This window comes from Epinephelus moara, chromosome 13 (genome assembly GCF_006386435.1).
Source record: "Epinephelus moara isolate mb chromosome 13, YSFRI_EMoa_1.0, whole genome shotgun sequence".
Classification (NCBI taxonomy): Eukaryota; Metazoa; Chordata; class Actinopteri; order Perciformes; family Serranidae; genus Epinephelus; species Epinephelus moara.
Window position 1 is genome coordinate 21536526 of NC_065518.1, and position 25894 is coordinate 21562419.

A 25894-nucleotide genomic window follows, 5' to 3' on the forward strand; every position below is an offset into this window, starting at 1 on the left:
TGTACTAAAGGCAAACAGCTGGCTCCTGACATAGGTCTTCATATGTCGCCACATACAGCGCTATCTTGTTTATCTTATTATCCCCAACTCCGAAAATCTGCTAAAATAACTCACTTTTTAAAGATTTGTTGGCCCTGCTTCAACAAAATAATTGACAGTAGTTACAGTGTTTGAAGTGTTGTGAATATCTAATAATTTCTGTCACCTGGACCAGTGCTTTTCTGTCTTCCTTTTGCTCTTAAACATTCCCCTGCTTGTTTAATCAAGTCAGCATGCCACACATGTTTGCACAAAGGCCAGTTATCATCACTCATATAGTTACCATACTAAGGTAAAGGTAATACATTAACATAAACTCCTCCCCCACATGAGGCTTATCCAATAAGCACACAGTGAGGGCGTGGAGAGTAATGTTTACGTCCAGCCTGCTGCAAAGTGGGACAGAGTGCAAACTGCACCTGTCACATAGCTGGATATATTGAGGCACAGTGACGTTCAAATGAGCCACTGCAAGACAGTGTATAGGAAGACTGCTGCAAGGTAAGAGCATAATGCTGTTTACATTGTGAGTCTTAAGATAAAGATACTGCATTACTGAACATACATACAGTATGTGCTTAGACTTTGACATTCAGCTGGTGTTATCAGACTTGCAGTGAGAATTGTTGATACTGTTGGTGCACTGCCCTGTGCAGTAAACACAGGCTTTCTGAAGTGGATCACTGACAAAGGACAGCATGTGCCCGTGTTGTATCTGAACAGAAAGCTTGTACAGGACATGGACAGCAGTGTGACTTTCAGTAACTGAATATCTGAAGCATACAAATTATTAACATCACTGTCACAGTCCCACTGCAACTGCATTCATATCATATCAGTCAGAACATTAGCTGACAAAGGTGCTGTAGTTTGCGTTCTCGACTGTGTTGTCCAGATGATGCTTTTACAGTATGTAGGGTAAAGCCCAATTAAAGTGAGACTAGCTGCAGACTAACTAATCTAAATTGTTGACGGTTATCTCCTGCACCTGCTTGCAAAGCAGTCACCAGCTGCTGCGTTTAGTGCTGGCATTAACCAAGACATGCTATCAGGTTCAGGTACAGTGTTTAGTAAATGACGACTCTTGTTGAACAAATGTATAATACTTTTTTTTTTTAAATTACAGGCAAATAATAATAATACACAAATCACAGATCACAACATGACATGGCAATATGGTCTCACATAGAAAAATGAAGCAAAACAAGTGGATAAAAGAAAAGACATATAAAAGTTAGCAGGATCAAATCAGTAATTCAAATGATTTTGTTAATATTACTAGCAAAAAAAGGTGTAAATTAAGTTTATATGACAGGTAGTGAGTAATTATAATTCTATATATTTCCACTTTTCACTGGAGCAAATTTTCTCCCATTTCATGTCATGTTGTGCTACTTTGCAATGGTTTGTAGCAATATTTTTTTCCATAATAAATTGACATTGCATTGTATTTTTCATGAAGCATGAATTCAATTTTTTTTCTTGTTTGAGCTTTAAATTAAAACATTTTACCCAACAATAATTGTATTTATTATCTGGGGACATTTTTCACCCCTGACTCCCAATAAAATACTGAAAGGTGTTATTTTAAAAGAAATGTTGAGAGGCCCCAGCCAGCCTTGGATATCACTTGTAATATGATGTAAAATAATACTCTGTAATCCAGAAAAAAAAAGTCATGCACTTCTACAAGTGATATGATGGAAACTGTAAACAGAAAAACCTTTTCAGAAAAACAAAACACTGCAACTGAGGCAACTGATTGTAATGGTTACTGGCTGTGGAAGTTCAACATAGATACGATTTTTTTAAAAAAAGCAAACACAATAATCAGTTCTGTTTTCAGTCAATAAATCTGGAACCATAAAGGGGGGAGTTTGCAAAAATATCCAGCTTAGAATCACACTTGTGTCATTACATGCTGTATGAATACAAACTGGATAGAGGCAGAATGCTAATGATGTTTTTGTATGTTTGTTTTTCAGCTGCAATAGCTTCACTGTTAGCAGCATTACATCCAAACCTTTCTTATCTAGTGAATTAAAGTGCCACATACTGATGTAGGAACAGTCATTATTAGCAGCAGTGTAAACACAAGGCTATTACAATCTGTGATTGATGATTGGTACACACTGTAGTCACTGGGTCAGGTGACCTTATCTGCACAGGAAGCTAGGAAACAGACGTGCTGCCACAGTGGCAGAGCAGAGGGTTGGGTTTAAAGGTTAAAGAAGTGCATGGAAACACTTTCTGCTGCCAACAGCAGCATATGGGACGGATGGAAATAGGCCAACAAGCGCACGAAGATCAAGTCTGTATGTGACTAGACAGGTTTCCACAGAGGAATATTTTGCAGCTTCACACTGAGAGGAAGGAGAGTAATGGTTATTTAGGTTAACGCACTTGAACTTAGAGAAGCCTCGGGTGACTGTTTGCTCCTCACAGCTCTAACTGACCTATTTTCAGTTGTTCAGCAAGTTTGTTCGATATTGTCAAAACATGCTGAGAATCCCAGAACCCTCACACCTTTCTTCGTCAGAAGAAGTTGGAAACACAAGAAAAAAATTAGACTCCCCCCTTTAATTTATCAAAGTACATAAGCTACCATCGTCAAAATCCTAAATAATGCAAACAACTTAAGATGAGATACGTTTACCATTAGTTTCGGATACTTTCAAAATTAGTTTTAGACCTCATTTTGCAATTGAATCTATATGCCGTTATCTCCCAGAAAGCTGTCTTCAATCTAAAACAGGGAGGTTTTTCTGTCTTTTCTTATTGTAATCAGATATCTATGTGTATGTATCAACAGTAACATGACCCCAACAAACAAATAAGCCTTGAACCAGGAGTTCGACACTAACCTTACTTGACATACGTGAAAAGTAGTACATGGCCTTTTGTGCACATGCCAGCTGGTCGTAAAGGTGTCGGGTCTGCTGTCCACAGAGCTGCCATGCTAAGAAGAGCCAGGAACGGCCGGGCTCGGCATTTGGCCTGGAGTGAACAACGGCAAGAGACAGATGCCATGGCAGTGATCCAGCTGTCGGACAGGGAGGAATGGGAGGGCCAGACGACAACACAGGTGAGATTTGAGGGGTTTGTGGAGTAGAACAAAAGTAAAGTAGAGCAAAGTGTGGAGGGGGAAAAGTACTCTCGTCAGTCTTCATCTTGATGAATAATGAAAAAAACTTATGAGCCTCAGCTGAGCTTACTTAAAAATAGAAGTTTAAATACAGGACATACACAGACCAAGACATACCAAAAACTTAAAGTAACAGAACAGCGATTCAGCCTTATACTGTATAGTGTATTTCAACCGTCATACAGATCGGTTTAACACTGGAGTCTGAACATCTACAAGGTCTTCATCTTATAGCATCTCAACCTTCAGACACCCTTTGAGCCTCCTTGAATGCACTCAAACAGTAAAAGACTCTGAGGCCTTTCAAAATACCTCCCCATGGCCATGGATGAATCAAACAGCTTCATACATCTACAGTATTATTATTTATGATGACAGTCACATACTTTTATAGTTAATATCGTTTCCATGACAGTATGACCGGAGAAAGAGACGCTACAAGTATCACTTGCTTTATGTTAGAGGATGAGAAATCCAAAGTTTTTGTCATCAGAACACAGTGGTGCTCCCAAGGGGGGCCAGGAGGAGGCTATTGTCCACCTTATACAATTGCTGCCCCTCAGTAAAAACAATCAGAGGTTGATATTTCTGTCTTTAAAAGGGTGTGGTGTGCTCATTTTTTAAGCTAGCATGAAGGTACTGGTATGTTGTGAAACTAGACAACCTTTGGTAGTTTTTTGTTCTGTTAAAGGGTTTTTCTGGGGGGGTAGAGTTTTTCCCGATCTGCTGTGATGGTCCAAGAACAGAGGGATGTTGTATGGGCTTTATAGATAAAATTGAGGCATGCTTTGAGATTGGGCTTTAATGGACTTTGACTTGACCTGATTAATCTGTAAAACACATTGGGTTGCCTTTAGGTATGTAATGTGTTATGTACCATAACACTTCAATTAGTAGCCCTGGCTATTATTCGCTTAAATCACTGAAGTCAACAGGCTTATATTTGGGACAGGTGTCTATATTAGACTGGTCTTTAATTTCTTTTACACAAAACCATTGCTCAGCAAAGATGGGAATGGATGTCTTCGAATAATATCAATTACAAATCATTCATTTATTCTAGCCCAGACAGACAAGGCATCAGAGAGAGAGGTAAAACAATACTCACAACTTGGGTTATTTCTTATGAAAATACCCTTACATTCCATTCATCAGTGGAACCTTACGGACTAAAGGAATATGAAAAACTTACTGGGTAATCAAGGAATGGACTTTATGACAGCGTCAGATGAAGGAAGTCAGTTTTGTTTTTTCTACTGTCTTCTCTAGTGCTCATGGTTTCAGTAAAATGAACGAAATGATTTGTGGGGAATCTAACGGAGCTAACGATGTGTAGCATCTCCATCTTGACAAAAGTTTAAACAGTTTTATTTGTATGCGCGATCTAAACAGCTAGCTAACACTAGCTTAAGTGGGTAGCCAATAGCCTGATTTATACATGCAAAGAACTTCTATAAAAATGAACTGCTTGGCAACCAGACCAGGCCTCTAATTGAGACAGGCCTTTATTCGTTAAAATATGTAGCCACACCAGGTTAGTAAAAGGGACTGGGCATTACATTGGGACAAGGCTTTTAATTGAAGTTTTGGGTTAAATACATTTGTCTTGCTTTGCCTTGCCTTGCCATTGGTACCTACCATGTTGACATAGCTTGTCAGGAAGTGGGCTAAATAATGCTCCAAAGTTAGGCTAAATTTTGGCAAAGGAACATCTGGCACATCCATTTTCAAAGGGGTCCTTTTAACTCTTATTACATGATATCTGAATCAAGATGGGTTCTATGGGTACTCATGAGTCTCCTCTAAACTTGAGAAGGCTTGCTCCCAGTAAATGGTTTGTTCCTTACATTCAATGTACTCCTTCAAATTAAAGCTGTATATTTGTCTTTTTAAGAAAGCGACAACCAGCCTATTTGAAGATCAATGATTCATATTTCATGTTTGGGTACATCACACATTAAAACAGGATAGTTGTGGAGCTCAAAATGTTAACTGTACTGATATTAGTCTGTAAAATAAGAAACCGAAGTATATCAGTATGCTGTTCCTTAACTCTCCATATTGACATAGATTTTAACTAGTTCAGCATCAGCAAATTCCTAAATATCAGTTACAGCTTTTAGTTTTGGTGCGCTACCCCAAGATTTTCAGAGGCCCCATCTGGCCACCCTTATGAAAAGTTTCTGGGGCACCACTTTCAGAACAGACAGATAATTCGTTCTACCTGAGTACCAGTAGTTTTCCACTGGGACTGTCCCCTGTCTGAAATGGCTGTGTGTGAGGCATGCTGAGATCTCCAAAGGCAAGGAAAGGAGGCTCAGTATTTTTGGAAGGGGTCTAATTTTACTTTCTAGCACACATGACTTCCGTAACCAATAGGAACCATGACAAGGCTATTTCCTTGAGTCTTTGAAATGTGGCTCTCATTTGGCTCTTTGGACTGTCGAGTGTAAGATAGCAAGGTTGTGACTGTTCCGTCCAGGCTCTTTACGGTTTTCTTGCTGCTACCAAAACATTATTCTTTAGAAGAGGGCTTCAAGTGGAGTTTAGAAAACGTTGCACACCATCCTCCGGCTCTCTTCACTGGATCCCTTACTCCTTACCCTGCTGCCAAGCCAACGTCTCTAGACAATGGCCACATCTACGAACTCACAAGATACTGTTTGTGCTGTTTGTGTCAACCAGATCAGCGATGTGGAGTCTGAGGTGGATTACCTGGAGACTGCTCAGACCGTATCTGAGGTGGTGGCCTTGCCCAACACAGCGCCGGTGACAGGGGAGTCTTTCTGCCAGTGTGACCGACAGGAAGAGCTCATCCCAGGCTTTGGGGTCAGCAGTGACTGCCTCTGTGGGGAGGAGGATGAGGGTGAGCAAAAGCTGAGGAATTCAGTAATAGACCATATGAACACAGCAGGTAACACTGTAAATTGGCACAAGTGTAGCGGTGAAGCTGGGCAGACCAATCCAAGGCTTTTACAGTATTTTAATTGTCTTTAGTGGCATATAACTACATATTCTAATCCTTCCAACAGATATTTCAGTTAACAAAGTATGAAACCATTACTATCCAGCTTCTTTAGATGTTCATGTGTTTGTTTTCCCAGGTTTTGACTGGGAGTGGGATGAGCACTTCAAGTCTTCCGGAGCCTTCCTAAGCTGCGACAACAGGAAGGTGAGCTTTCACTCAGACTACAGCTGCGGCACGGCTGCCATCCGTGGCACCAAGGAGCTTACAGACGGCCAACACTTCTGGGAAGTCAAGATGACCTCTCCCGTCTATGGAACCGATATGGTGGGTAGCAGTCCCTCAAATAATACCAAAGATATATTAGCAGCAGCCTGAAGATGCTTCTGAATCTCTGTTTGAATATTTAGAAGCATTGCAAACTATCGTCTTAGTGAGGAGCTAGAACTACAACCTGTTTTCATCCTTTTTGTCCCTGTCGCCGGTGTAGATGGTGGGAATTGGGACTTCAGAGGTGAACCTGGAGAAGTTCAAATTCAGCTTTGGCAGCCTGCTGGGCCATGACGAAGACAGTTGGGGGCTCTCCTACACAGGTCAGAGAGTCAAATACAGGCATCACAATATACAATGACTTATTAGAGTGATCTGTGGAATTGAATGGGACCTTTCTACCAGTGTTGAAAAGTACATTTACATTTTTTTTACATAAGTAGGATTTTAAATGCATGACTTTGAGTATTTTTACAGTGTAGTGTTAGTAGTACTGCATACTTCCTCCACCACAGAAGATAAAAATAAATTCCTGTGTCTTACCTTATGTCTGTTTGAAGGTCTCCTCCAGCACAAAGGGGACAAAGTGAAGTTCTCCTCTCGGTTTGGCCAAGGCTCCATCATAGGAGTGCACCTGGACACCTGGCATGGCACCCTGACCTTCTACAAGAACCGGCACTGCATAGGTGGGGGTTTCTCTTTAATTCAGACAGGTCAAGCAAAACAGCATTTTAGTTGTGACTCTCCTGACATGTTTTCATCCTCTCCTGTTCCAACAGGTGTTGCTGCCACACGGCTGCAGAACAAGAAGTTCTACCCCATGGTGTGCTCCACAGCAGCTAAAAGCAGTATGAAGGTTATCCGTGCCTGCTACACACCCACCTCCCTGCAGTACCTTTGCTGTGCCCAGCTCCGCCAAATGTTGCCCCACTGTCCCGATGTACTTGACGCTATGGAGCTGCCCCCAGGCCTGCGCACCCTCCTCCAAATACAGCTAGGCTGGGTCTTCACCCTCAGCAGCAACCCTGAAGCCTCGGAGCAGCCCGAGGACTTGCCTGAGGACTTCCACGAGGAGATGAGCCTGCCTTCCAGCCCCAGCCCCATCCCGAGCCCAGTCTCCACCCTGAGTGCCTGTGCCTCCCCGAGCCCCTGCACCAGCCCATTACTCGACACAGTCCCGCATCAGTGCCCCTGTCAAACGTCACCTCAAAATCAACCTTGCACTTGCCACTGCCCTCCAACTCCTCCCAGCAGCGACTACGACAGCTGCTGCTCCGAACCGGAGGATTACCAATGCAAGAGATGCCGCTGGACATGACGAGTAGTCAAAAACGTATCTGTAAGTGTTTGGCACAAAGCTATTCTACCATTGCCATCGACATCTCCTGTTGGAAATCATGGAGATAAGAGCAGTCTCATCTTTTAGCCAATATTTCTTAATCTACATTTTGAGTGGATTGTTACATCTCTTTTTTTATTTAACAAGTTTGTGACAACTTTGTCAGGGAATGGGGAGAAGGGAATGAGTGAGACATGTAATGAAGTTGAGATTTTAGAAAGACATCGAGGTCATTCATTCTCGTTTTAGCCAATTTCTATCTTGGTGTTAACACTGTCTTTGGAGGGCTTGATGTTTGCCAGATTAGACTCTGACAGAAAAAAAAAAAAAAAACGAACAAAAACTTGGAAAACATGTTACAGTTTAAACTTGTTATTCTCAGGGATAGACTCCAGGGGGAAAGGAGTTGCTCTTTTGATACTCTGGAAATCACTTTTTGTAAATGCGTTTTGTAATCATCCTTTGGCTTGAACATCAACAATGGTTGTGTTCTTGCTTTATAAGAGGATTTGTTTTTCTATTTACAGTTTGTTTATGAACTTTCTTACTCAGGAAATTCTCTAAAATAAAAGAAAAATGACAAGCTCTGTTGCAGCTCATCTTTATAGGCTATTTCACACATAAACATTCATACATAAACATAATATTGTATCAGAATAATACATCATCAGTCACATCGATTCCTTATTTACTTAATCCTTACAATCAGTTAAAGTTCAGATGAGTATAAATAGTGCTTTACTGGGGAGTGAACATGATATCTAAGTAATATTTTTAGCTTGTAAACATCAACATTAACACATTAGCAGCCAAGTGGTGACAAAGTGTCATCAGAAACCAGATTAATCCTGGCTGACGTCCGTCCATGTCGTTCTCAAGTGAACAGATCAGTCCAGGACCAGCTGGGGGTTCTGGGCTGTGAGGCAGCGGTAAACTCTTGCTGATAACTCCGGTCCTATACGTCTCTCTTTACCTCCGCTTTTCACCAAGAGACCAGCCAGCAGCCCCTTTCTGGCCTCCTCTGACTCCAAGCTCTGGTATGCCTAAAAAATGAAAGAAATGGTTTTTATACCTCCTAAAAAGTATGTCTTTTTTAAGCAATAAAACAGCAACACCATCCTCTGTGCACTGAGCTCTACTGAAGTGCACTCAGGTGTACCTGCAGCAGTAGCTGAGGAGACGGATAGGCTGCTGTCACAGTGGAGGCCACAGCAGGGCTGACTCTGTTCAGCTGCTGGATCTGCTTGCTCCAGACCTGGATCAGCCCCGAGCCGTCCCGCTCTACACGAACCCCGCTGGCCCATGAACCGTCCACGCAGAAGGGCAGCTCTGCTCGCTCCGTTAGCAGTCTGGAAGGACATGGAAGGACATCTTATAAGTGAGGTAAGATTAGTCAGGTAAATATATACCTTGTCTGTTAATGTGTCAATGACTAGAGTGTCAAGTAGGACATGCTCCTGGATCAACATCCCACACTGCGTTCCTGGACCAACATTGCAATCAACCAATCGCAGCCCTCTGACACCATCAGTGTACTGCACCTGTGCCTCTTTCAAAATTCCATTGTGCCTCTTCAGAGCTAAACTAAGTTTTCCAAAAGGAAGTTAAAACAATTGAACAAAATCCTCAGTAACACTGAACAAAAACCTTGAAAGCTACTGCAGGGTTAGCGAGTTAGCTTGCTAACTAGGTCGGCTATGTTTATGAGCAAACTTGCCAACAGACAAGAATATCAGCGAGCTAGCTTGCTAAGTAAGTGTGCTTTGCTAACAAGTAAATTTGCCAACAGACAAGAATGTTTGCGAGTTAGCTTGCTATGTAGGAAGGCTATGCTAGTGAGTACACTCGCCAACAGACAAGAATATTAGCGAGCTAGCTCACTAATTAGGTATGCTTTGCTAACAAGTAAATTTGCCAACGGACAAGAATGTTAGCGAGTTAGCTTGCTGACTAGATTGGCTATGCTAACAACTGAACATCCCAACAGACAAGAATGTTAGCGAGTTAGCTAGCTAAGTAGGTATCCAATGCTAACAAGTAAACTTGCCAACGGACAAGAATGTTTGCGAGTTAGCTTGCTATGTAGGTAGGCTATGCTAATGAGTAAACTTGCCAATAGACGAGCATATTAGCAAGCTAGCTTGCTGAGTACAGTAGGTAGGCTATACTAACAAGTAAACTGTTCACTAACAAAGAATATAGATGATAGCATTTTTCAGTTGTAAATTCCTGCAATTAACAAATTTTCCTTTATATTTTTCATCTTGATCCTGGATAGATTTGGTTGGGTTTATCCAGGACCATCATCATCATTATTATCAAAACGCTGATTCTAGATAACTTCTTTATGTTGACATCAACATAGCAGTGATGGTCCTGGATCAACATGGCAATGATGTCCCTTTAGTAATTAATTATGCAGAATAAAAATGATGACGATAGTTCTGGATCAACACCAACACTGCAATCTTGCAAGAAAATAGTTTTGAATTGTCCTATTTGTCCTATTTGGCAAAATCACGTCGTGCAGAGTGCCTGCGTACTTGAAAGGACGTTTTGATAAGGCCTTGGTGACACCACACACATGGTTAGTGACCTCCTGCCAGCCATCCAGGAAGACCAGAGAGATATTCTTGCAGAGCTGCAGGTACACAAGAACCTGGAGAGACATGGAGACAATTTAACAAAAACCCTTATCTTATGTACTTAACTTGATTAGTTAAAACCTAAACCTCAGCTCATCTACCAAGTGCACAGGGATGTGTATATGTCAAGTATATACAGTGTTTAGCTATCTGTTACCTTCAAACCTTCTGAAACATACAACTTATCATTACCTAATCATCATGTATTCATTGTGCTGGCAAGCTTTCTTCTCTCCAATTTTTGACTGTTAATTGATGGTTGATTGTTGGTATTTGCTGAATGCATGCGGTATATTATGTTGCGTTGCTGGTTATGTGAACTGTACACGCACTGATGCTTTGCACAAATGAAGTTCCTAACGGATAAATAAAGTTCTTTGAATTGAATTGATTGATTGAGCTGCAAAACATCTGCAGAAAGAACACAAAAATGTTGACTTATCCTCCGATTCAAAGTAAACTGACCTCCTCAATGTCCACATTCTCCATTCCCAGTTTGGATTGTAGTGTCTCATCCAGTAAATGCACACCACAAGCATCCATCCTGTTGGTAAGTTAACCATTACGTCAGGTCAGAACGTACATGAAAGCCAACACACAGTTAGTATAAGAAAGTAACTGAGAGTATCTGTCTGTCAGAGGCCACACTCATGGACACGTTCACTGACCTGTAATCTGGCTGAGAGTCTGTCACTAACAGAGTGACCACCTTCTTGGCATCCCGGTTGAGACACTCCAAAATTGGACTAAGGAAAGACCCCGCACCTGTCTCCTCCTCCTCACTGTCTAGCATCTGCAGTGGCAACAAAACAACATGGAGCAGGGCCATACTGTGGGCTGCCATCAAAATGACTTAATTGCAATTTAAGAGATTGCTTACTTTCTTCACAGAGATCACTGTGTCCATGAAGTCCATCAGACTCAGCACCAGAACCACTTGCTCCTCCTCCACCGAGCCCTTGCCATCTTCTCCCTGCTAAAGACAAAACAGTAATGATCCCATTGGAGAAAGTAGAACAAGTAAGAATATTAAAGTAGAAACACTGCCACAATATCCCCATTAATATCCCCAAATTAGACCTGAGGTGCCTACCTGAGGTAAATCTCTGGTCCAGGTGATGCTGCATGGGAGCTGCTGGGTCTCGATGCTAAACCTCCACTCAAAGGCAGCCAGGGCGTCCAACAAGATGTCTGAGCCATCCTGTTGTAGAAGAGCTGGAGGAAAGCACACACAGGCATACAGATGAACAAACATATGCAGCATTTCAGCTTACTCTCCTCTCTGTAGAAGTCACACCCCGGTCAGATGATGCCTTTAAGTGGTCCTTGTTGGCTCAGACACTGAAGCTTGTAGGCTTAAAACACAAATTGTCATTGCTTTATATTTATTTATTGATGCATATCAATTCTGAATATTTGACACAGTTTCAATACTCATTTTCCACAGCATCAATACACTGCTTTCTCGCTTCTCTTACTGTTGTTTAATACAGTCGTTCTACTGTTCGTTGTTCCTGACCAAAAAAAGAAAAGTCATTGTTGTCATGTTATAGCCTAGCTGTATTTATCTTTTAGTCAGTATATTAAATTGTATGCCCTAAATGTCAGTTTCCCCTGTGGTATTGAAAATGGTATTGAATAGCCTATTGATATTTTTCAAGGTATTGTATCCAAGTTAGAAATTCCAGTACTGTCTAAAATTTTGAGTGATTTATTAGTAGAGGCGGGGGAAAATATTGATACAGAAAAGTATCGCAATATTTTTGTGTGGCAATATCGTATCATCACACAGTGCCAAGTAGCGATTTTTTTTATTATATAAATGATTAATATTACAAATACAAATTAAAAATCAGGTAACCTACTAGAATTATATAATCATTTGATTTTTTTCTGCTGCAAAAAATGGCTGAGGTGAGATGAACAGACTGAAAACTTTATTTTATTTGACAAAACAGATGTTGACAAAGTTGTCTTTTGGGGACATATTTTACACTTGAGAAAAGGCAATAAATCACAATATATTTATGGCAATACTCAGCATATCGCAAAATATTTGAAATCGTGATAATATTGTAACAGGGGTCCTCTGGTGATTCCCACCCCTATTTAGTAGCTTTGTATATTTCAACAGCTTTATGAGTCATTGTTACATCATTTGTACCGATATTTACAGAGGTTAAACAGCACTCACAGAAATAATTCAAAACTAGATGACTATAGAGTGAAACAAAAGGCACTTTATTTTATTAGGATACAAATATAACATGAGAAACCCAAATAATAAAGCACATTTTCCCCATTACATTCAATATAAGTTAAAAACTGACTGCCTTCCAGCATGTTTGGTACTTCTTCTACTTTGATAACATTAAAAACAATGGAAAAATATGAGCATTTTATTTCTTAAAATTAAAATATCTATTAAAAATCTGATTATTATTTTTTTTATTTGTTTCAATGTTTTAATTTTTATTACTTATTTGTTTTACTTTATTTAATTGTCCTATCTTTTTTTTTATTTTTTATTTCATTTATTTATTTTGCAGCATGAATTATAAAAGCTATGCATATTTTTTCCGACCGCCTCTGAAGGCAGCACAGTGTACCTGGATCTATGCAGACTGTCAGACACCTGAGGCAGTTCTCCGGCCGGAGACTCCTCAGGTTCTCCGCAGCCTCTCTCCTCTTCTGCTGCTCCTGCCTCTTCTCCTCCTTCTCCCGGGCTCTGGCTGCTCTCTGCCTGTCTCTCGCCTCCTTCCTCTCCCTGGCTGCCTGTCTGTCCGCCTCTATCTCCTCTTTGCTGCGGCGTTTTCTCGCAGGGCTCGGTGTGCCACGTCCCTCTGGTCGCGGCGGTGACAGAGCACAAGTTTTACTGGGCTCGGTTTTTGTGGGTGACGATGGAAGGGTTTTGCACTTTGAGTCTGAACTCTGGTCCTCTTTAAAGTCTGTGCAGACTGTTGTTATGTGACCGCTCTCATCTTGGTTTAAATCAGGTTTAGTCTCAGCGTCGCTTCCCTCTGATTCAGATATTTCCCATGTTTTAGCTCTGCGCAGCACAGACATTTCATATATTTAAGACATATTCCACTGCGTTTTAAAACTCACTGAACGCATCGCACACCACTTGCTGGCCTTTAAAACGTAGAGAGGCTTTGTATCTTATCGATGGTGTCCGCTGAGGGACAAATTATTAGAAACGCGCTACATATATTCGCATTTTAGACCCCCATAGAAACCTTTATGAAAGGAGTCAGACTTTTCAGATTAAACATGACCACAGAGTGGATTAAAAGTCTTTGTTTAGACACAGCAGAAGGTAAAGAGAGACGCAGCAGCTGTCTGTGGCCCTCACATCTATTGGTTTTATTGGATTAAATCACAGGACGCACTGAAACAATACTGACTGAATAGGTGGGATGGGATAGTAGCCCATACTAAAATATATAAATACAAATAGAAATCCTAAAATTAAAGATGTCGCTGCAGTCTACCATACTTGTGTTTTTATAGTCTACTTGACAATTAATTAGAAAGACAACACACTCACTTGAATTAGGCTATTAGACTTTTTAAATATGAAAATCTGAATATGCAGATATTTGATAGACTGCAATAGTTAATTTGAGGCCTTCGGTTTATACTTTGTGTCCCATTGTGTTAATTAAGATGTGAATAGACAGAAACTTCATTTACTGAGGAATTTTGATTGCATAAAAAAAGATATTAAGGACGTTACGGTGCATTCAAAATTATTTTTGTAAAGTGTATAAACATTTTAATATACAAAATCAGTTTCAGTTATTCTTTGTAAATCTAAACACAAATAGATCCCTTATTTAATTTTAATTTAGCTGAAAAATATTGTTTAGACCAAATTAATGATTAAAAAAACACATCATACCCTCACATCTCACATATGTTATCAATGATGTTATGATGTATTTTGAATATTGAAAAAATGATTTATGTGATTAAATTATTACATTTGTGAACAAAAAATGTAATTATTTTTTTATTTATTATTCTTATTTAATTTAATTTAATTTAATTTCATTTCATTTTATTTTATTTTATTTTGAATGTAGAAAAAAATGTAATGTGAAGAGCGGAAATATTTTCAATAAAGTTTAGGGAGGGAAAAAACAAAAGCGGCTGCAGCGTCGCTGCGCGCGCAGATTTCCAAACACTCCGCTGCGTCCTTATACAGACAGCGCTCGATCCATATAGTTTACAGAGCAGCGGTGAGTGGACACCAACAGCAGAGTTGTAGCCGCGGAGCCGCTAACAGCCTGTTCATGTAAACAACACTGGAGAATGTGAAGTTTTCTCTGATAGACACTCTCCTTCTGTCTCACCATGACGCAGCCGGCGGAGAAAGGTACGTCTGACTATAGTTTTACTTTCCTACATGTAGCCTAGCCAAATGGCCAGACCTTTGTCTCGTAACCTCCTCATACTTCCCTGAAAAACTGGGCCACTGAAAGACCAGCTCAGCAGTTTAGGCTGTCAGGGTCGTTACAAGAGCTCATGTGACTCAATGGGAAGTTGCCTAAGCCTTGAGGTTAGCAATAATGGTTTACTATCTCATGAATGAATTTTAATTTACTAAATCTCCTTTAACGGGACAATCCCGAGTGGCAGAGAGGAGGATGATGGGCAGAAATCAAAGCCACCCTCGTAAACCCCTGTCACCCTGTGCATGTAGAGCTGTGGCAGATGGACAGCTTTCAGCCTCAGGATCATCCACCCAGGTGTACCTGCTGCTGTCAGACTGCAACAGCAGTGTGAACCACGGATTATAACACCACACAGAGACCCACTCATCCACAGTGTCTGGTTCACTAGAGACACCTCACCCTCTCCATGGTCTCTCTCAGGGTGTCTGCAGATCCAGCCTCTAAAAAGTTTAAAATATTTTAAACACGATTTTAGAAACATTAGGCCTTAAAGTTTTTCAATAGTCTTAAATTTAAGTGTAGATTTTTAGATTAATTTCATTTTATAGATACCATTTTGATAGCTTCCACTGAGTTAAGTTAGTCATATGTTATATTGCTGTACTATAAACCATACACCAGTGGTGGAAGAAGTACCCAGATGTTTTACTTAAGGAAAACTTCCAAGTCAGCCAAGCCAAACTGACCAGAAATCATGTCATGTTCGGGGGCCACACAAAATGTTTCCGAGGGCCTTGGGTAACACTTTGAGCAACAATATTATGTTATACTATAGTATATTACTACACGTCACCTTGTAATATCTCACTGTATCGTAATGTACAATATTATACTCTTATATTAATATGTTACATTGACTCTTGCATTATATTGATAGAGACAAACTTTAGGTACCATTACTCAGTCATATCATATATTAGTCTGGTGTTCACTGTTGACTCTCACCCTCACTGGGGCTCAATAAAAGTTTAAGTTAAGCTAATGCTTCAGTTTCCTCACACAGTTTGTTTTACCTGTGAGGTAAACACCAAATTCCCTATGGGTACAATAAAGTATATTGTATTTAGGGATGTCCCGATCACATCTTTTTTGCATCCGATCCAATACCGAGTCCTTTATTTTGAAAACGTGTCCGATACCGAGTCCGTTCCGATACTTTGCAAAGCATTAAGAAAGAAAAAAAAGGATGCATCCAAGTTGTCCCATTAGGTTTGTTTTTTATTTAAATAGTATCCAAAAAGCTTATCGGTGGTTCAGCAGCACAAAATGTAAACAAATTCAATATTTTCTTCTTGTCTTCAACAAACAAAATAGGCCTAGATCTTTATACATTGGAAAGCGGAGGCAACAATGAACAACATAGTTGAAAAATCTGGCCATTTTTGTTGTTTTGATTCCTCTGATCTTTTATTACCAATTCTGATTTTGTGGTCGGAGCCGATATCGGATCGGGACATCCCCAATTGTATTGTATCGTATCATATCACGTCATATTGCATCGTATCACATCATATCACAGACTGACTTTCATAGTCAAGTTAGACTCTTAGTTTATTAGTTATTAATGTATATACTATTGTTTTTATTTTTACAGCGTATTACCGCTTTGTGGTGCTGTTCTTCAACTGTCTGCTGACGTTCGGCTCCTACTTCTGCTTCGACATCCCCAGTGTTTTACAAGATCAGTTCCAAGGGGTGAGTAAGAGGTGGCAGGGCAGACCATCTTAAAGATACCATCAGTATCGAATGATTTCTCCACATTAAAGGTGGTGTCACAGTTAAACAAATTTACCCTTAACATCAGTGCTCCTTCAGGAACTCCATTCTACCGTCCCTCTTGCATCCACTGCCTTTCTCTTTATCCATCCATGGTCTTTCCCCTGTCCTGTGCACAAGCTCAAACAACATCCCCGTTGATGTTTGGCTGGAATAGTGTTGTGTTGCTTGGTCCAACAACTTTGTTTCTCATTATAAAGCCAGTATGAACACCAAATTTTTGTCACCATGCACAGAATGGAATTTGACAACAAGTGTGTTGGCTTAGGATCCCTGACTTCACCTTCGAACTCAACAGGATCATTGCAGTTTGGTGTCAAAATTCCAAAGTCTGTCCTCAGTTTGTGTTTGTAAGGAAACAACTTCAATCACTGGCTTCCTCTGATCTGACAGAACCTGACATGTCCCAATGCAACGGTGATCAATGGGACAGTGGACTGTGTGGAGGGATTGGGGATGAATCCTCAGCAGTACAATCTTCTGTATGCCATCTATGCTTGGACGTAAGTTGACACACAAACATCAATTCCATTGTAATAAATTTGTAAATTGCTTTTAAGAAAACAGCTTTAGCTGGTGCTCTTTTGTCCCGTCAACAGGAATGCAGTAGTGGTGATCATGGCTGGGTTCCTGATTGACAAATTAGGAAACCGCTGTAAGTCTACAGTACATAGTTCACATCTGAAAATGAAACATCTGACCTATGGTACCTCATGGTAAATCAATTCCCTGTTCGTTCTATCTGCAGTTGGAGTGTTTCTGTTCTCTTTCCTGTGCGTTCTGGGCTCGTCACTGTTCGCACTGGGCTCTCACTTCAAAGGAACGCCCTACCTGCTGCCGCTCATGCTCACAGGTCGACTGCTGTTTGGATCAGGCAATGGATCTCTGACCAGTAAGGCCACCTCCCAAAAGTCACATCAATACTCTTTGCAGTGTCGAATCAGAGGAATGTTCCTGAACTGCTCTTCTCATTTACTTCCTGATCAGTTGTTCAGAACCGCATCACAGCCTTCTGGTTCAAAGGGAAGGAGCTGGCCTTGGCTTTCGGTCTGACCCTGGCTTTCTCTCGCCTGGGGTCAGTCCTGAACTTCTTCCTCACTCAGAGGTTTGAAGAAAGTTATGGCATGCAGTGGACACTCTGGGGTGGTAGGTAGAAAGATTAAGGTTTATGGCATGACTGAATAATAACAAAATGTTTTAGAACATGATGCTTTGTTTTCTAGGTACACTGTTGTGTGTGCTGGGCTTTGTGTCTGCTGTTATAGTCAGTGCCCTGGACAAGATCGGTATGAGGCAGCTGGGTCTTGATGGCACCATCCAAGAGCAGTCCCGCAAAGTGGTACGAACAGAATCTTTTTATAACAACCTGTTTCCAACATCATTTATAAAGTGCAAGGATGCTGCAAATGGACTGTCTTACCTCCATTCTTTAGTGTAAATCATAGACAATGTAAAAGAAGTGGATGCAGCCTCAGAGTCCGAAAGTAAAGCAGATGCGAAAGTGCCTTAAACCTGCATTCTTTCTAATGGCCAGCAGGAGGCAACTCCACTGGTTTCAAAAGGAAGTCTGATTGTATAGAAATCTATGACAAAAGTACATTGTTTTATGCTCTTAATCATTAGTGTCAAGTCTTTTTCAATACAGCATGATGTTCATTTTGTAAATCATGTTCCCATTTACAGTAAAATAGACAAAGCAGGGTATGCTTTAGGGTGTGACTACCTTGTTTGACAAGTTGCTACCATGGTGACCTGTCAATCAGGAAAGAGACCTAGCAATGTGTATCCTTCCCAGGTCCATCCTCTCTTCCAAGTATAGTCACTTCTGGCTCCAAAAAACCAAGATGGCGACAAACAAAATGCCACAAACCAATGGGTTATGTCACAGTAGCTACATAAACTTCTTTTACACAGTCTATGCATGGGCGGATTATGAGACAGTGGGCCCTACGCAATGAAATGCTAATGGCCCCACAACCTCTACTACATAGGAATAAGACACCCAGATTTTTAGTTGTTGTTTTGCGTGTCTTGTAGTTGTTCTACGTCTCTGTGTTTTTCTGTCTTTTTGTGACCATTGTGTGTTCCATTGTCCTCTTTGTTTTAGTGTTGCTTTGCAGTATTTTTTTGTCTTTTTGTAGTCGTTTGTGTCTCTTTGTTGTCATTTTGTGTTTCTTTGTGGCTATTTTGAATCTCTTCCTGGTGGGTCCATGTTTCTTTGAGTGATTTTTTTTGCAGGCATTTTAGCTCCTGGGCCTGTGCCCATTAGGCCTGTTCAGTAATCCACCCATGAGTCTATGGTTTAAATGGTAATTAACGACTACATTATTTGTCTTTGTATGCGTGTAGAGGATTCAGGATGTGAAGCTCCTGTCGCTAAGATACTGGCTGCTGGTTCTTACCATCATGTTCTTCTACAACGGCATCTTTCCGTTCATCGCAGATGCAAGGTAGAGCTAATCACTGCATTGATATGAACCTAGTACACAAACACTCAAAAGAATAATTTAGTGTTGACATACTGCTGTATTTTCCTGTCCAGTAAATTCATTCAGGATAAGTACAGCGGCTACAGTCAGAAAGAGGCGGCCTATATCGCAGGGGCGGTTTACGACAGCTCACTTGTCCTCTCAGCCAGCGTGGGCATTCTCATAGTGAGTATCTGTAAACGAAACCTGTTACACTGTTAACAAATCTGTCATGTGAAGCAATATAAAACAAATAGGTAACCTGGTGTAACACGTGACTCTCTCTTGTGTTTGTTTCAGGATTATGTGGGTCTGCGGGGCATTTTTGCAGTGACCTGTGCCGTCCTCACACTGCCTGTGTTTGGACTCCTGGCCTTCAGCTTCGTCCCTCCTCTCGTCTCCACCATATGGCTGGGGGTCACCTACTCCTTTGCTGCTGTGAGTTTAAACGCACAATATATAATGTCTGCTGCCATTGGTCTGTCAAACAAAATAATAACAAAAGACAGATTTGGATGATGTGGTAGGAGCGTGGGACCATGGGAGTTCAGTGTCTTCATTGTTAAACAACTACCATTGCCGATGAAAATTTGTCTGATGTGACTCAGGCAGGAATAATTCTAATTAACAAGGAAAGTTTTTTTCACATTACATTTAGTCTCGTTTGTTCACGTTATGTCATTTTATTCTAATGAAGTCACGTTAGCTTACGTAGCGTTAACTTGCTAACTTACCATTCGATGAGTTAACTACCCATGCAGCTGATGTAACTGATGTGCGTTAGCAAATTTAATTGTGGGGTAGCCCAGCCCTGTTATTTATGCTCAAAACAATCACATTAAAATAACTTTATGAGCGTGTTAAATGTTGTTGTAACATTATAACATTAACGTACACATTAGCTCGGTGGCTAGCATGAGCCATTTGTCATAGTAGCACATTGTATTAAACTGGATCGATATGGAAATATATTAATAAATAAGGTCTAAATGGATTACTGTGTTACCAAATGACATGCAGTTACTAAAAAGAAGCAGCATTGCTGTTATCGAGTAAGATACTGTGACATTGTATGATTTACAGTGACACGTCATCTGGTGTTTCCTGTGTTTCGCGCAAGTAGAGGGGGTAAAGAGAATATGATGCTATTGACAGGCAACCAGATGAAACATTACCTTAAATAATATTAAAGATTTCTCTGGGGTTAAATTGTTGGAACCATTTGGGATAATGTAAATACACAGCCCAACAAAATATATAACAGAGGTCTTGTTAGTTTTAGACACTTTGGTATTTTTAACCTGGATCCTATTTTCCCACATTTTTGTGTCTATATGACTAATGGGAACCACAGTTTTTGAAAATGGTCCAGTATTGACTGAGACTGCTGCAGCTGGCAGCTGCAACACAGGCTACAGTGTCACCACCTGGGGCAATTGAGCACCGTCAATTTACGTCCAATAAAACTTATTGTTTTTGCCATTGACCGGCTCAGTTTGTTATACTGAGTGTCTGATAACATTATAGAAAAGATCCCTACAGAGATGGACCTTTTTGTAAGAGAGTAAGATCCTGTTTGTTTAACCAGAAATAGCCCTAAAATCGCTCTCGCCATACACCAGACTCCATTTTAATGAAGAGCAGTTTGAGCGTGTATAGAGCCAGCGTATTTTCACATCTAACTGGGTGAATTAAAGTTTATTTCAACCAAACCAGAGTTGGTCATTTTTGAAACAGTGGAAAAGACACACCATGATGGTTTTTGTGAGTTTTATGTTTTGCTTCTGTCAACTTTGAATGAAAGGTATTTTACCATGATAAAATTACAGTTTTTTTTAAAATGGAGTCTGGTTTGTTTGACAATAGCAGTTTAAAAAAAAAAGGGTATTAATCTTTAACCAAAAGGTCTATCTCTGTAGTGATCCTTTCCATAAATTTGTCAGACAATTAGTACAATATTTTGAGCCTGTTAGTGACCAAAACAAGCACTTTTAGTGGATGTAAATTGACGGTGCACAGTTGCCCCAAGTGACTACACTGCAGGCTGTTTCGCTGCTGCTGTCTGCAGTGGTCTCGCTCAGTACTGGACCAGTTTCAAAACTTGTTGTTCCCATCAGTCACTTAGACACAAAAACATGGGAAAATAGGGTACAGGTTGAAAAATACTGTAGTCGCCCTTTAAGTAATTGATTTGTCTTCTTTGTCATTTTAACTTTTGAACACTTTTGGTGACCTAAATTGTAAAGCATGTGTGTTGTATCTTAATTGAAACTATCTGTGCTGTATTCCAGGCAAGCATGTGGCCGTCTATTCCCCTCGTGGTGCCTCAGGCCACTCTGGGAACAGCCATGGGTCTGGCCACCTCCATACAGATGATTGGGATTGGGGTGTCCAATCTGGTTGTTGGGCAGATTTTGGGCACCAAGTCAAGGTAGGAGATACTTCAGATCAGGATCTCATTGCAGGGCACTTGATGGTACCTGCTGTTTGTTCAACCTTCACTTACCTTCTCGGTGTTCTCCATTTTCTGACCAGTGAGACTAAAATCCCATTGTGGCGCTGGCAGAGGATGATGATCTTCATGTTGGCCAACACCATCAGCTGCATCGTCACCTCAGTGCTGCTCAACATTGTTGACCATAGACAGGTCAGACATCTCACACACTGTTGTGATGCCATTTTATATAGGGTTGTATGTGTCTATATTCAGCTGACGTGTTTGTTTCTGTGCAGGGTGGGACCCTGAATAAGACAACCAAGAGGTCAGGGCAGGCAGAGAGAGACTCCGACAGAGAGCCGCTCAACCAGGCAGAGGAAGAGCAGAACGAGGATGAGGAGGATGAGGCGGTCAGATCTCGTTCTGTCAACTCCTAAGTTTTATTGATGTTTTGCTCAATTTTGAATATTTCTCTTTTTATAAATCAGTCACTTTTATTTGTCACATGTAATCATATCAGGTAAAAAGCTAAAATGATTTGGGGAGAGACAGGGAGAAAAGGCCGCTATCTGGGCCTTATTCAAGCAGCACCTGGTGTAAACATCCTTTAGGCAGGGCCTTGCGGTCGTGGAATCTCAAAATGATGGCATACAGTCATGACATACCATCATTGCATACACCACTGCAAGATCTCTTCATCATCTGGATGGCTTTGAACACTCTTATGCACACAAGCCTGTTACTAGAACACTTCCAATAGCACATAGCTGTAACATTAGTCCATTTCCATTATCCAGTGTGCTCCCCATTATTATACATCTGTCTTTTCCTTCGTTTGAGGTTTGAATGGTGCTTTTTCTTTTATTAGCATCATCTCGTTGCGTTCTCTCCTGCAGTGGGACCCAACTGAAGACTTAGCACCACGTACTCTTATCTTGATGAACCAACTCCCAATATCTGCAAAACAGTAGTGGATGAAAAAGCACATCTTTTGCCAAATTAAATTTGCACTAGAATTGGAGGGAAACCCAGCTATTCTCTGCTTTGCCTTTCTCACCACTAAGCAAGTATGCAGCTCCCAGGTCAGACCCTCGGTGATGTCGACACAATGGTACTCGAATCTCTCCACCAAGGACCTGTGTAGTTTCTTCCCTGCTTCTTCCCAATGCCCACTCTGAGTTCCCTAGTCTTGCTGATGTCGAGGAGTAGGTTGTTGTCCTGACATCAGCGGGTCTCTACTTTTATATTTTTTAAATGTACCAGTTTCCAAATTGGACTTTGTTTATTGCATGCCTCATTGAAACCTCACTGCCTTTCCATACTGTCTCTTTGGTTACTACAGTAGAAATGCAGCAGTTTAATGAATCAGAACAAATCTTTGTTGAGCAGTATTTACACCCAAATAGTATCATTATGTTATATTAAGTATGAACCAGGTATTACAGGTTTCTTTCAGTTATACTGGTAATAAGGGGAAAAAATACAATTCCACAAAAAAAAAAAAATCAAATTGTCTCTTTAAAGGAGGGGTAGACGACATTCAGAAAAACTCAAATAGTCTGAGCCAGGATTGTCTGCACATGGCTCTCAACATGGAAGTGGCTGCTAATGGTGCTAACAGCGCAATAAGTGCTAACAGTTACATCAGTGTAGGGGGGTGTGGACTTTTGCGACAATGGCGTCCTTCAAACGTGGGTCGGGACAGCGGTGAGTGACAGCTGTAACTGCCATACGTGCGAAGTGGAGAGAGGTGGGATTAGCTAGCCAGTGGGATGTACACACAGGGACTCACGTGCACTAACATGCAGCCGGACCGTCTACCCCAACAATGAACAGAGAAGTTCGTATTAAAACACACACAGAGAGCGTGATTTCATAATCTGCTCAGGACGCCATTACTCCACTATATCTTTACATGGCAAATAGTTGTTTGCTGCTGTGTTAATGTTTTAAATGTCGTATACAGAACCTTTAACCTTTCAATTTTACTGCCGTTACTGACTGTGTGAATCTTTCTGAGGTCACTAAATAATTTTAAAGCCATGTTAAAAAATGCATGTTAAAAAATGTAATAGTTTTTTTTATGATTTTCTAATGAAACAGTGAAATATTTGTACCTCATCTGTATGTTCGTGGTTAGAGATTTCACTTTGTACTTGAAAAAGGGAATTTGGGATGTTTCACATTGCTGAAACAGGAAAAAATAAAATGGAGTTCACCTTTTTGACAGTACAATCTGTGCCACATATTGTTGTTTCTTGAGGGGAAAAGCTAAAGAGCTCATTATTTCACTACAACATAGGTTGACTAGTATAACCAGTGTCATTTCCTTCTTCTCAGCACAGCATGTTTAGCACCTTACAGCCAGCAGGTGGAGCTCTTTATGCATTTGTTTACAGTAGATTAGACTACATTTCATGTTGTAAGCATGGGACTGTAAAGATTGTGTGTTTGTCCCAGAGATGGCTTTTACTGCGGCTCTCTAGGTCCCATACTCAACCTTCTATTTTAGTGACTTGTAATCTTAGTAACTAGTTTATTATTTATCAGAAACCTTTTTGTGAGTAAGTGTGGGTATTTTGGGGAACTAGTCCAGATAACAGTGCTCCACATCACATCCATCATATTGTCAACAACTGCAAGAATGTAGGGTACATTTAAATAGCGACAAACAAATGCGGCAGCAGCACAAGTAGGTGTAACATGGTTTAGGTATGCACTTATATTCCTGTTGTTCCTTTAGGCCTGTGTGCATTCCTTGCAGTATCATTTGTGCCAATATCGCTGTTTTATTAATTTTACTACTGCTATTAATTCAATTGCTATCTTTCTTTGTTTCTGAAATATAATACATCAGCTGCTACTACATAAAATGCACAAGAACATCCTATAAAATGATACAGAAAAGGAGCAACATTTAAAGGGGAACTCTATCTCTATTTTTTATCCTAGACCCTATTTTCCCATGTTTTTCTGTGTAAGTGACTCGTAGGACCAACAGTCTATATCCAGTATTGAGCAAGACCTTGCAGACTTTTTCCACATTGACGAAATCAGCTGAGTATTCAGCCTTGACATCACAAATCTTTTAGATAAGGGTAAGACAGCTCTCTGTACTCAAACACAACAAACTATTTCAGCACTCCTCTCTCCAACTCTCATCGCATTTCCACTATTTTCTTTCTGCAACAAGTCACCTCTTGTTAGATTTCTGAATGAGGCTTCTTATTAGTGAGACTTGAACAAAAAACGGAATGGTACAAGCATAAGGCACCCGAAAAACGTGTCATTTCTCTGTAGGATCCTTTCCTTAATGTTGCAAGACACTCATACTAACAATCTGAACCGATTAGCAGCAAAAACAAGCACTTTAGTGGACTTAAACTGAAAGGGCGCACCTGCCCTGAGTGTTTATTGCAGCCTGTTTTGCCACTGCAAACCACCCCAGTGCATGCTGGAGGTCACAGTGTGATGAAGCCAACAGAACCACATCATCTGCGAAAAGCAGAGATGCAATTCTGAGGTCCCCAAACCGGACCCCTTCTTCCTCCCGGCTCCGCCTCAAGATCCTGTCCATGAATATCACAAACAGGATCTGTGACAAGGGACAACACCTGGGGGAGGCCAACACCCAGTGAGAACGTGTTTGACTTTACGCCGAGTATGTGGACACAGCTCTCACTTTGGTCATACAGGGACTGGATGGCTCGTAGCAGCGAGATACCACAAGACACCCCGAGGGACGCAGTCATACGCCTTCTCCAAGTCCACAAAACACGTGTAGACTGGACGGGCAAACTCCTACAACCCCTCCAGCAGTCTCGCAAGGGTAAAGAGCTGGTCCATTGATCCATTGCCAGGACGGAATCCACATTGCTCCTCCTGAATCCAAGGTTCGACAATCGGTCGGTCAATTCCAGTACCCAGGAGTAAACTATTCTCAGGAGGCTGAGCAGTGTGATACCCTGATAATAGGAGTTCGGACATCCAGAGGGAGCTCGGAGTAGAGCCACTGCCCCTTCACATCGAAAGGGGTCAGTTGAGGTGGTCTGGGCATCTGATCAGGATGCCTCCTGGGTGCCTCCAATTGGAGGTGTTCCAGGCATGTCCAACTGGTAGGAGGCCTGGGGCATAGGGATTACTGGCCTGGGAACACCTTGGGGTCCCCCAGGAGGAGCTGGAAAGCTTTGCTGGGGAGAGGGACATCTGGGGTGCTTTGCTTGGCCTGCTGCCCCCGCGACCTGGCCCCGGATAAGCGGATGAAAATGATAGATGTTTTGCCACTGCTGGCTGCAGCGCTTTTATTCTGTACTGGACCAGTTTCAAAAATTGTTGTTCCCATTAGTCACT

General features: G+C 41.0%; 3 protein-coding genes across 5 annotated transcripts; 2 read left to right on the top strand and 1 right to left on the bottom strand.

The window, feature by feature from the left end:
* The first annotated feature begins 430 nt into the window (after positions 1-430).
* Positions 431-8341, top strand: spsb3b (splA/ryanodine receptor domain and SOCS box containing 3b). Its single transcript, XM_050059200.1, has 7 exons — positions 431-540; positions 2989-3124; positions 5870-6050; positions 6289-6476; positions 6640-6742; positions 6980-7105; positions 7199-8341. The coding sequence occupies exons 1-7, from the start codon at positions 500-502 to the stop codon at positions 7735-7737; spliced, it is 1314 nt and encodes a 437-aa protein (XP_049915157.1). The 5' UTR covers positions 431-499; the 3' UTR covers positions 7738-8341.
* Positions 8342-8344: 3 nt separating this feature from the next.
* LOC126399345 (probable crossover junction endonuclease EME2) lies at positions 8345-13588 on the bottom strand. Of its 3 annotated transcripts, none has more exons than XM_050059198.1 (8): positions 13013-13586; positions 11497-11618; positions 11284-11376; positions 11072-11196; positions 10869-10947; positions 10302-10417; positions 8918-9107; positions 8345-8801 (listed from the first exon to the last, which is right to left on the bottom strand). In XM_050059198.1, exons 1-8 carry the CDS (start codon positions 13467-13469, stop codon positions 8646-8648), a joined length of 1338 nt encoding a protein of 445 aa, XP_049915155.1. In that variant the 5' UTR covers positions 13470-13586; the 3' UTR covers positions 8345-8645. The 3 variants fall into 3 exon arrangements, with proteins under 3 accessions (XP_049915155.1, XP_049915153.1, XP_049915156.1); XM_050059196.1 differs by having other exon boundaries at positions 11284-11379; XM_050059199.1 differs by lacking the exon at positions 10302-10417 and having other exon boundaries at positions 11284-11379; positions 13013-13588.
* Positions 13589-14623: 1035 nt separating this feature from the next.
* mfsd1l (major facilitator superfamily domain containing 1-like) lies at positions 14624-23713 on the top strand. The gene is made up of 13 exons (XM_050060469.1): positions 14624-14784; positions 16458-16558; positions 17033-17142; positions 17239-17294; positions 17388-17531; positions 17627-17785; positions 17863-17978; positions 18989-19089; positions 19182-19293; positions 19408-19545; positions 21399-21538; positions 21643-21754; positions 21841-23713. Exons 1-13 carry the CDS (start codon positions 14763-14765, stop codon positions 21979-21981), a joined length of 1452 nt encoding a protein of 483 aa, XP_049916426.1. The 5' UTR covers positions 14624-14762; the 3' UTR covers positions 21982-23713.
* Positions 23714-25894: the final 2181 nt, after the last annotated feature.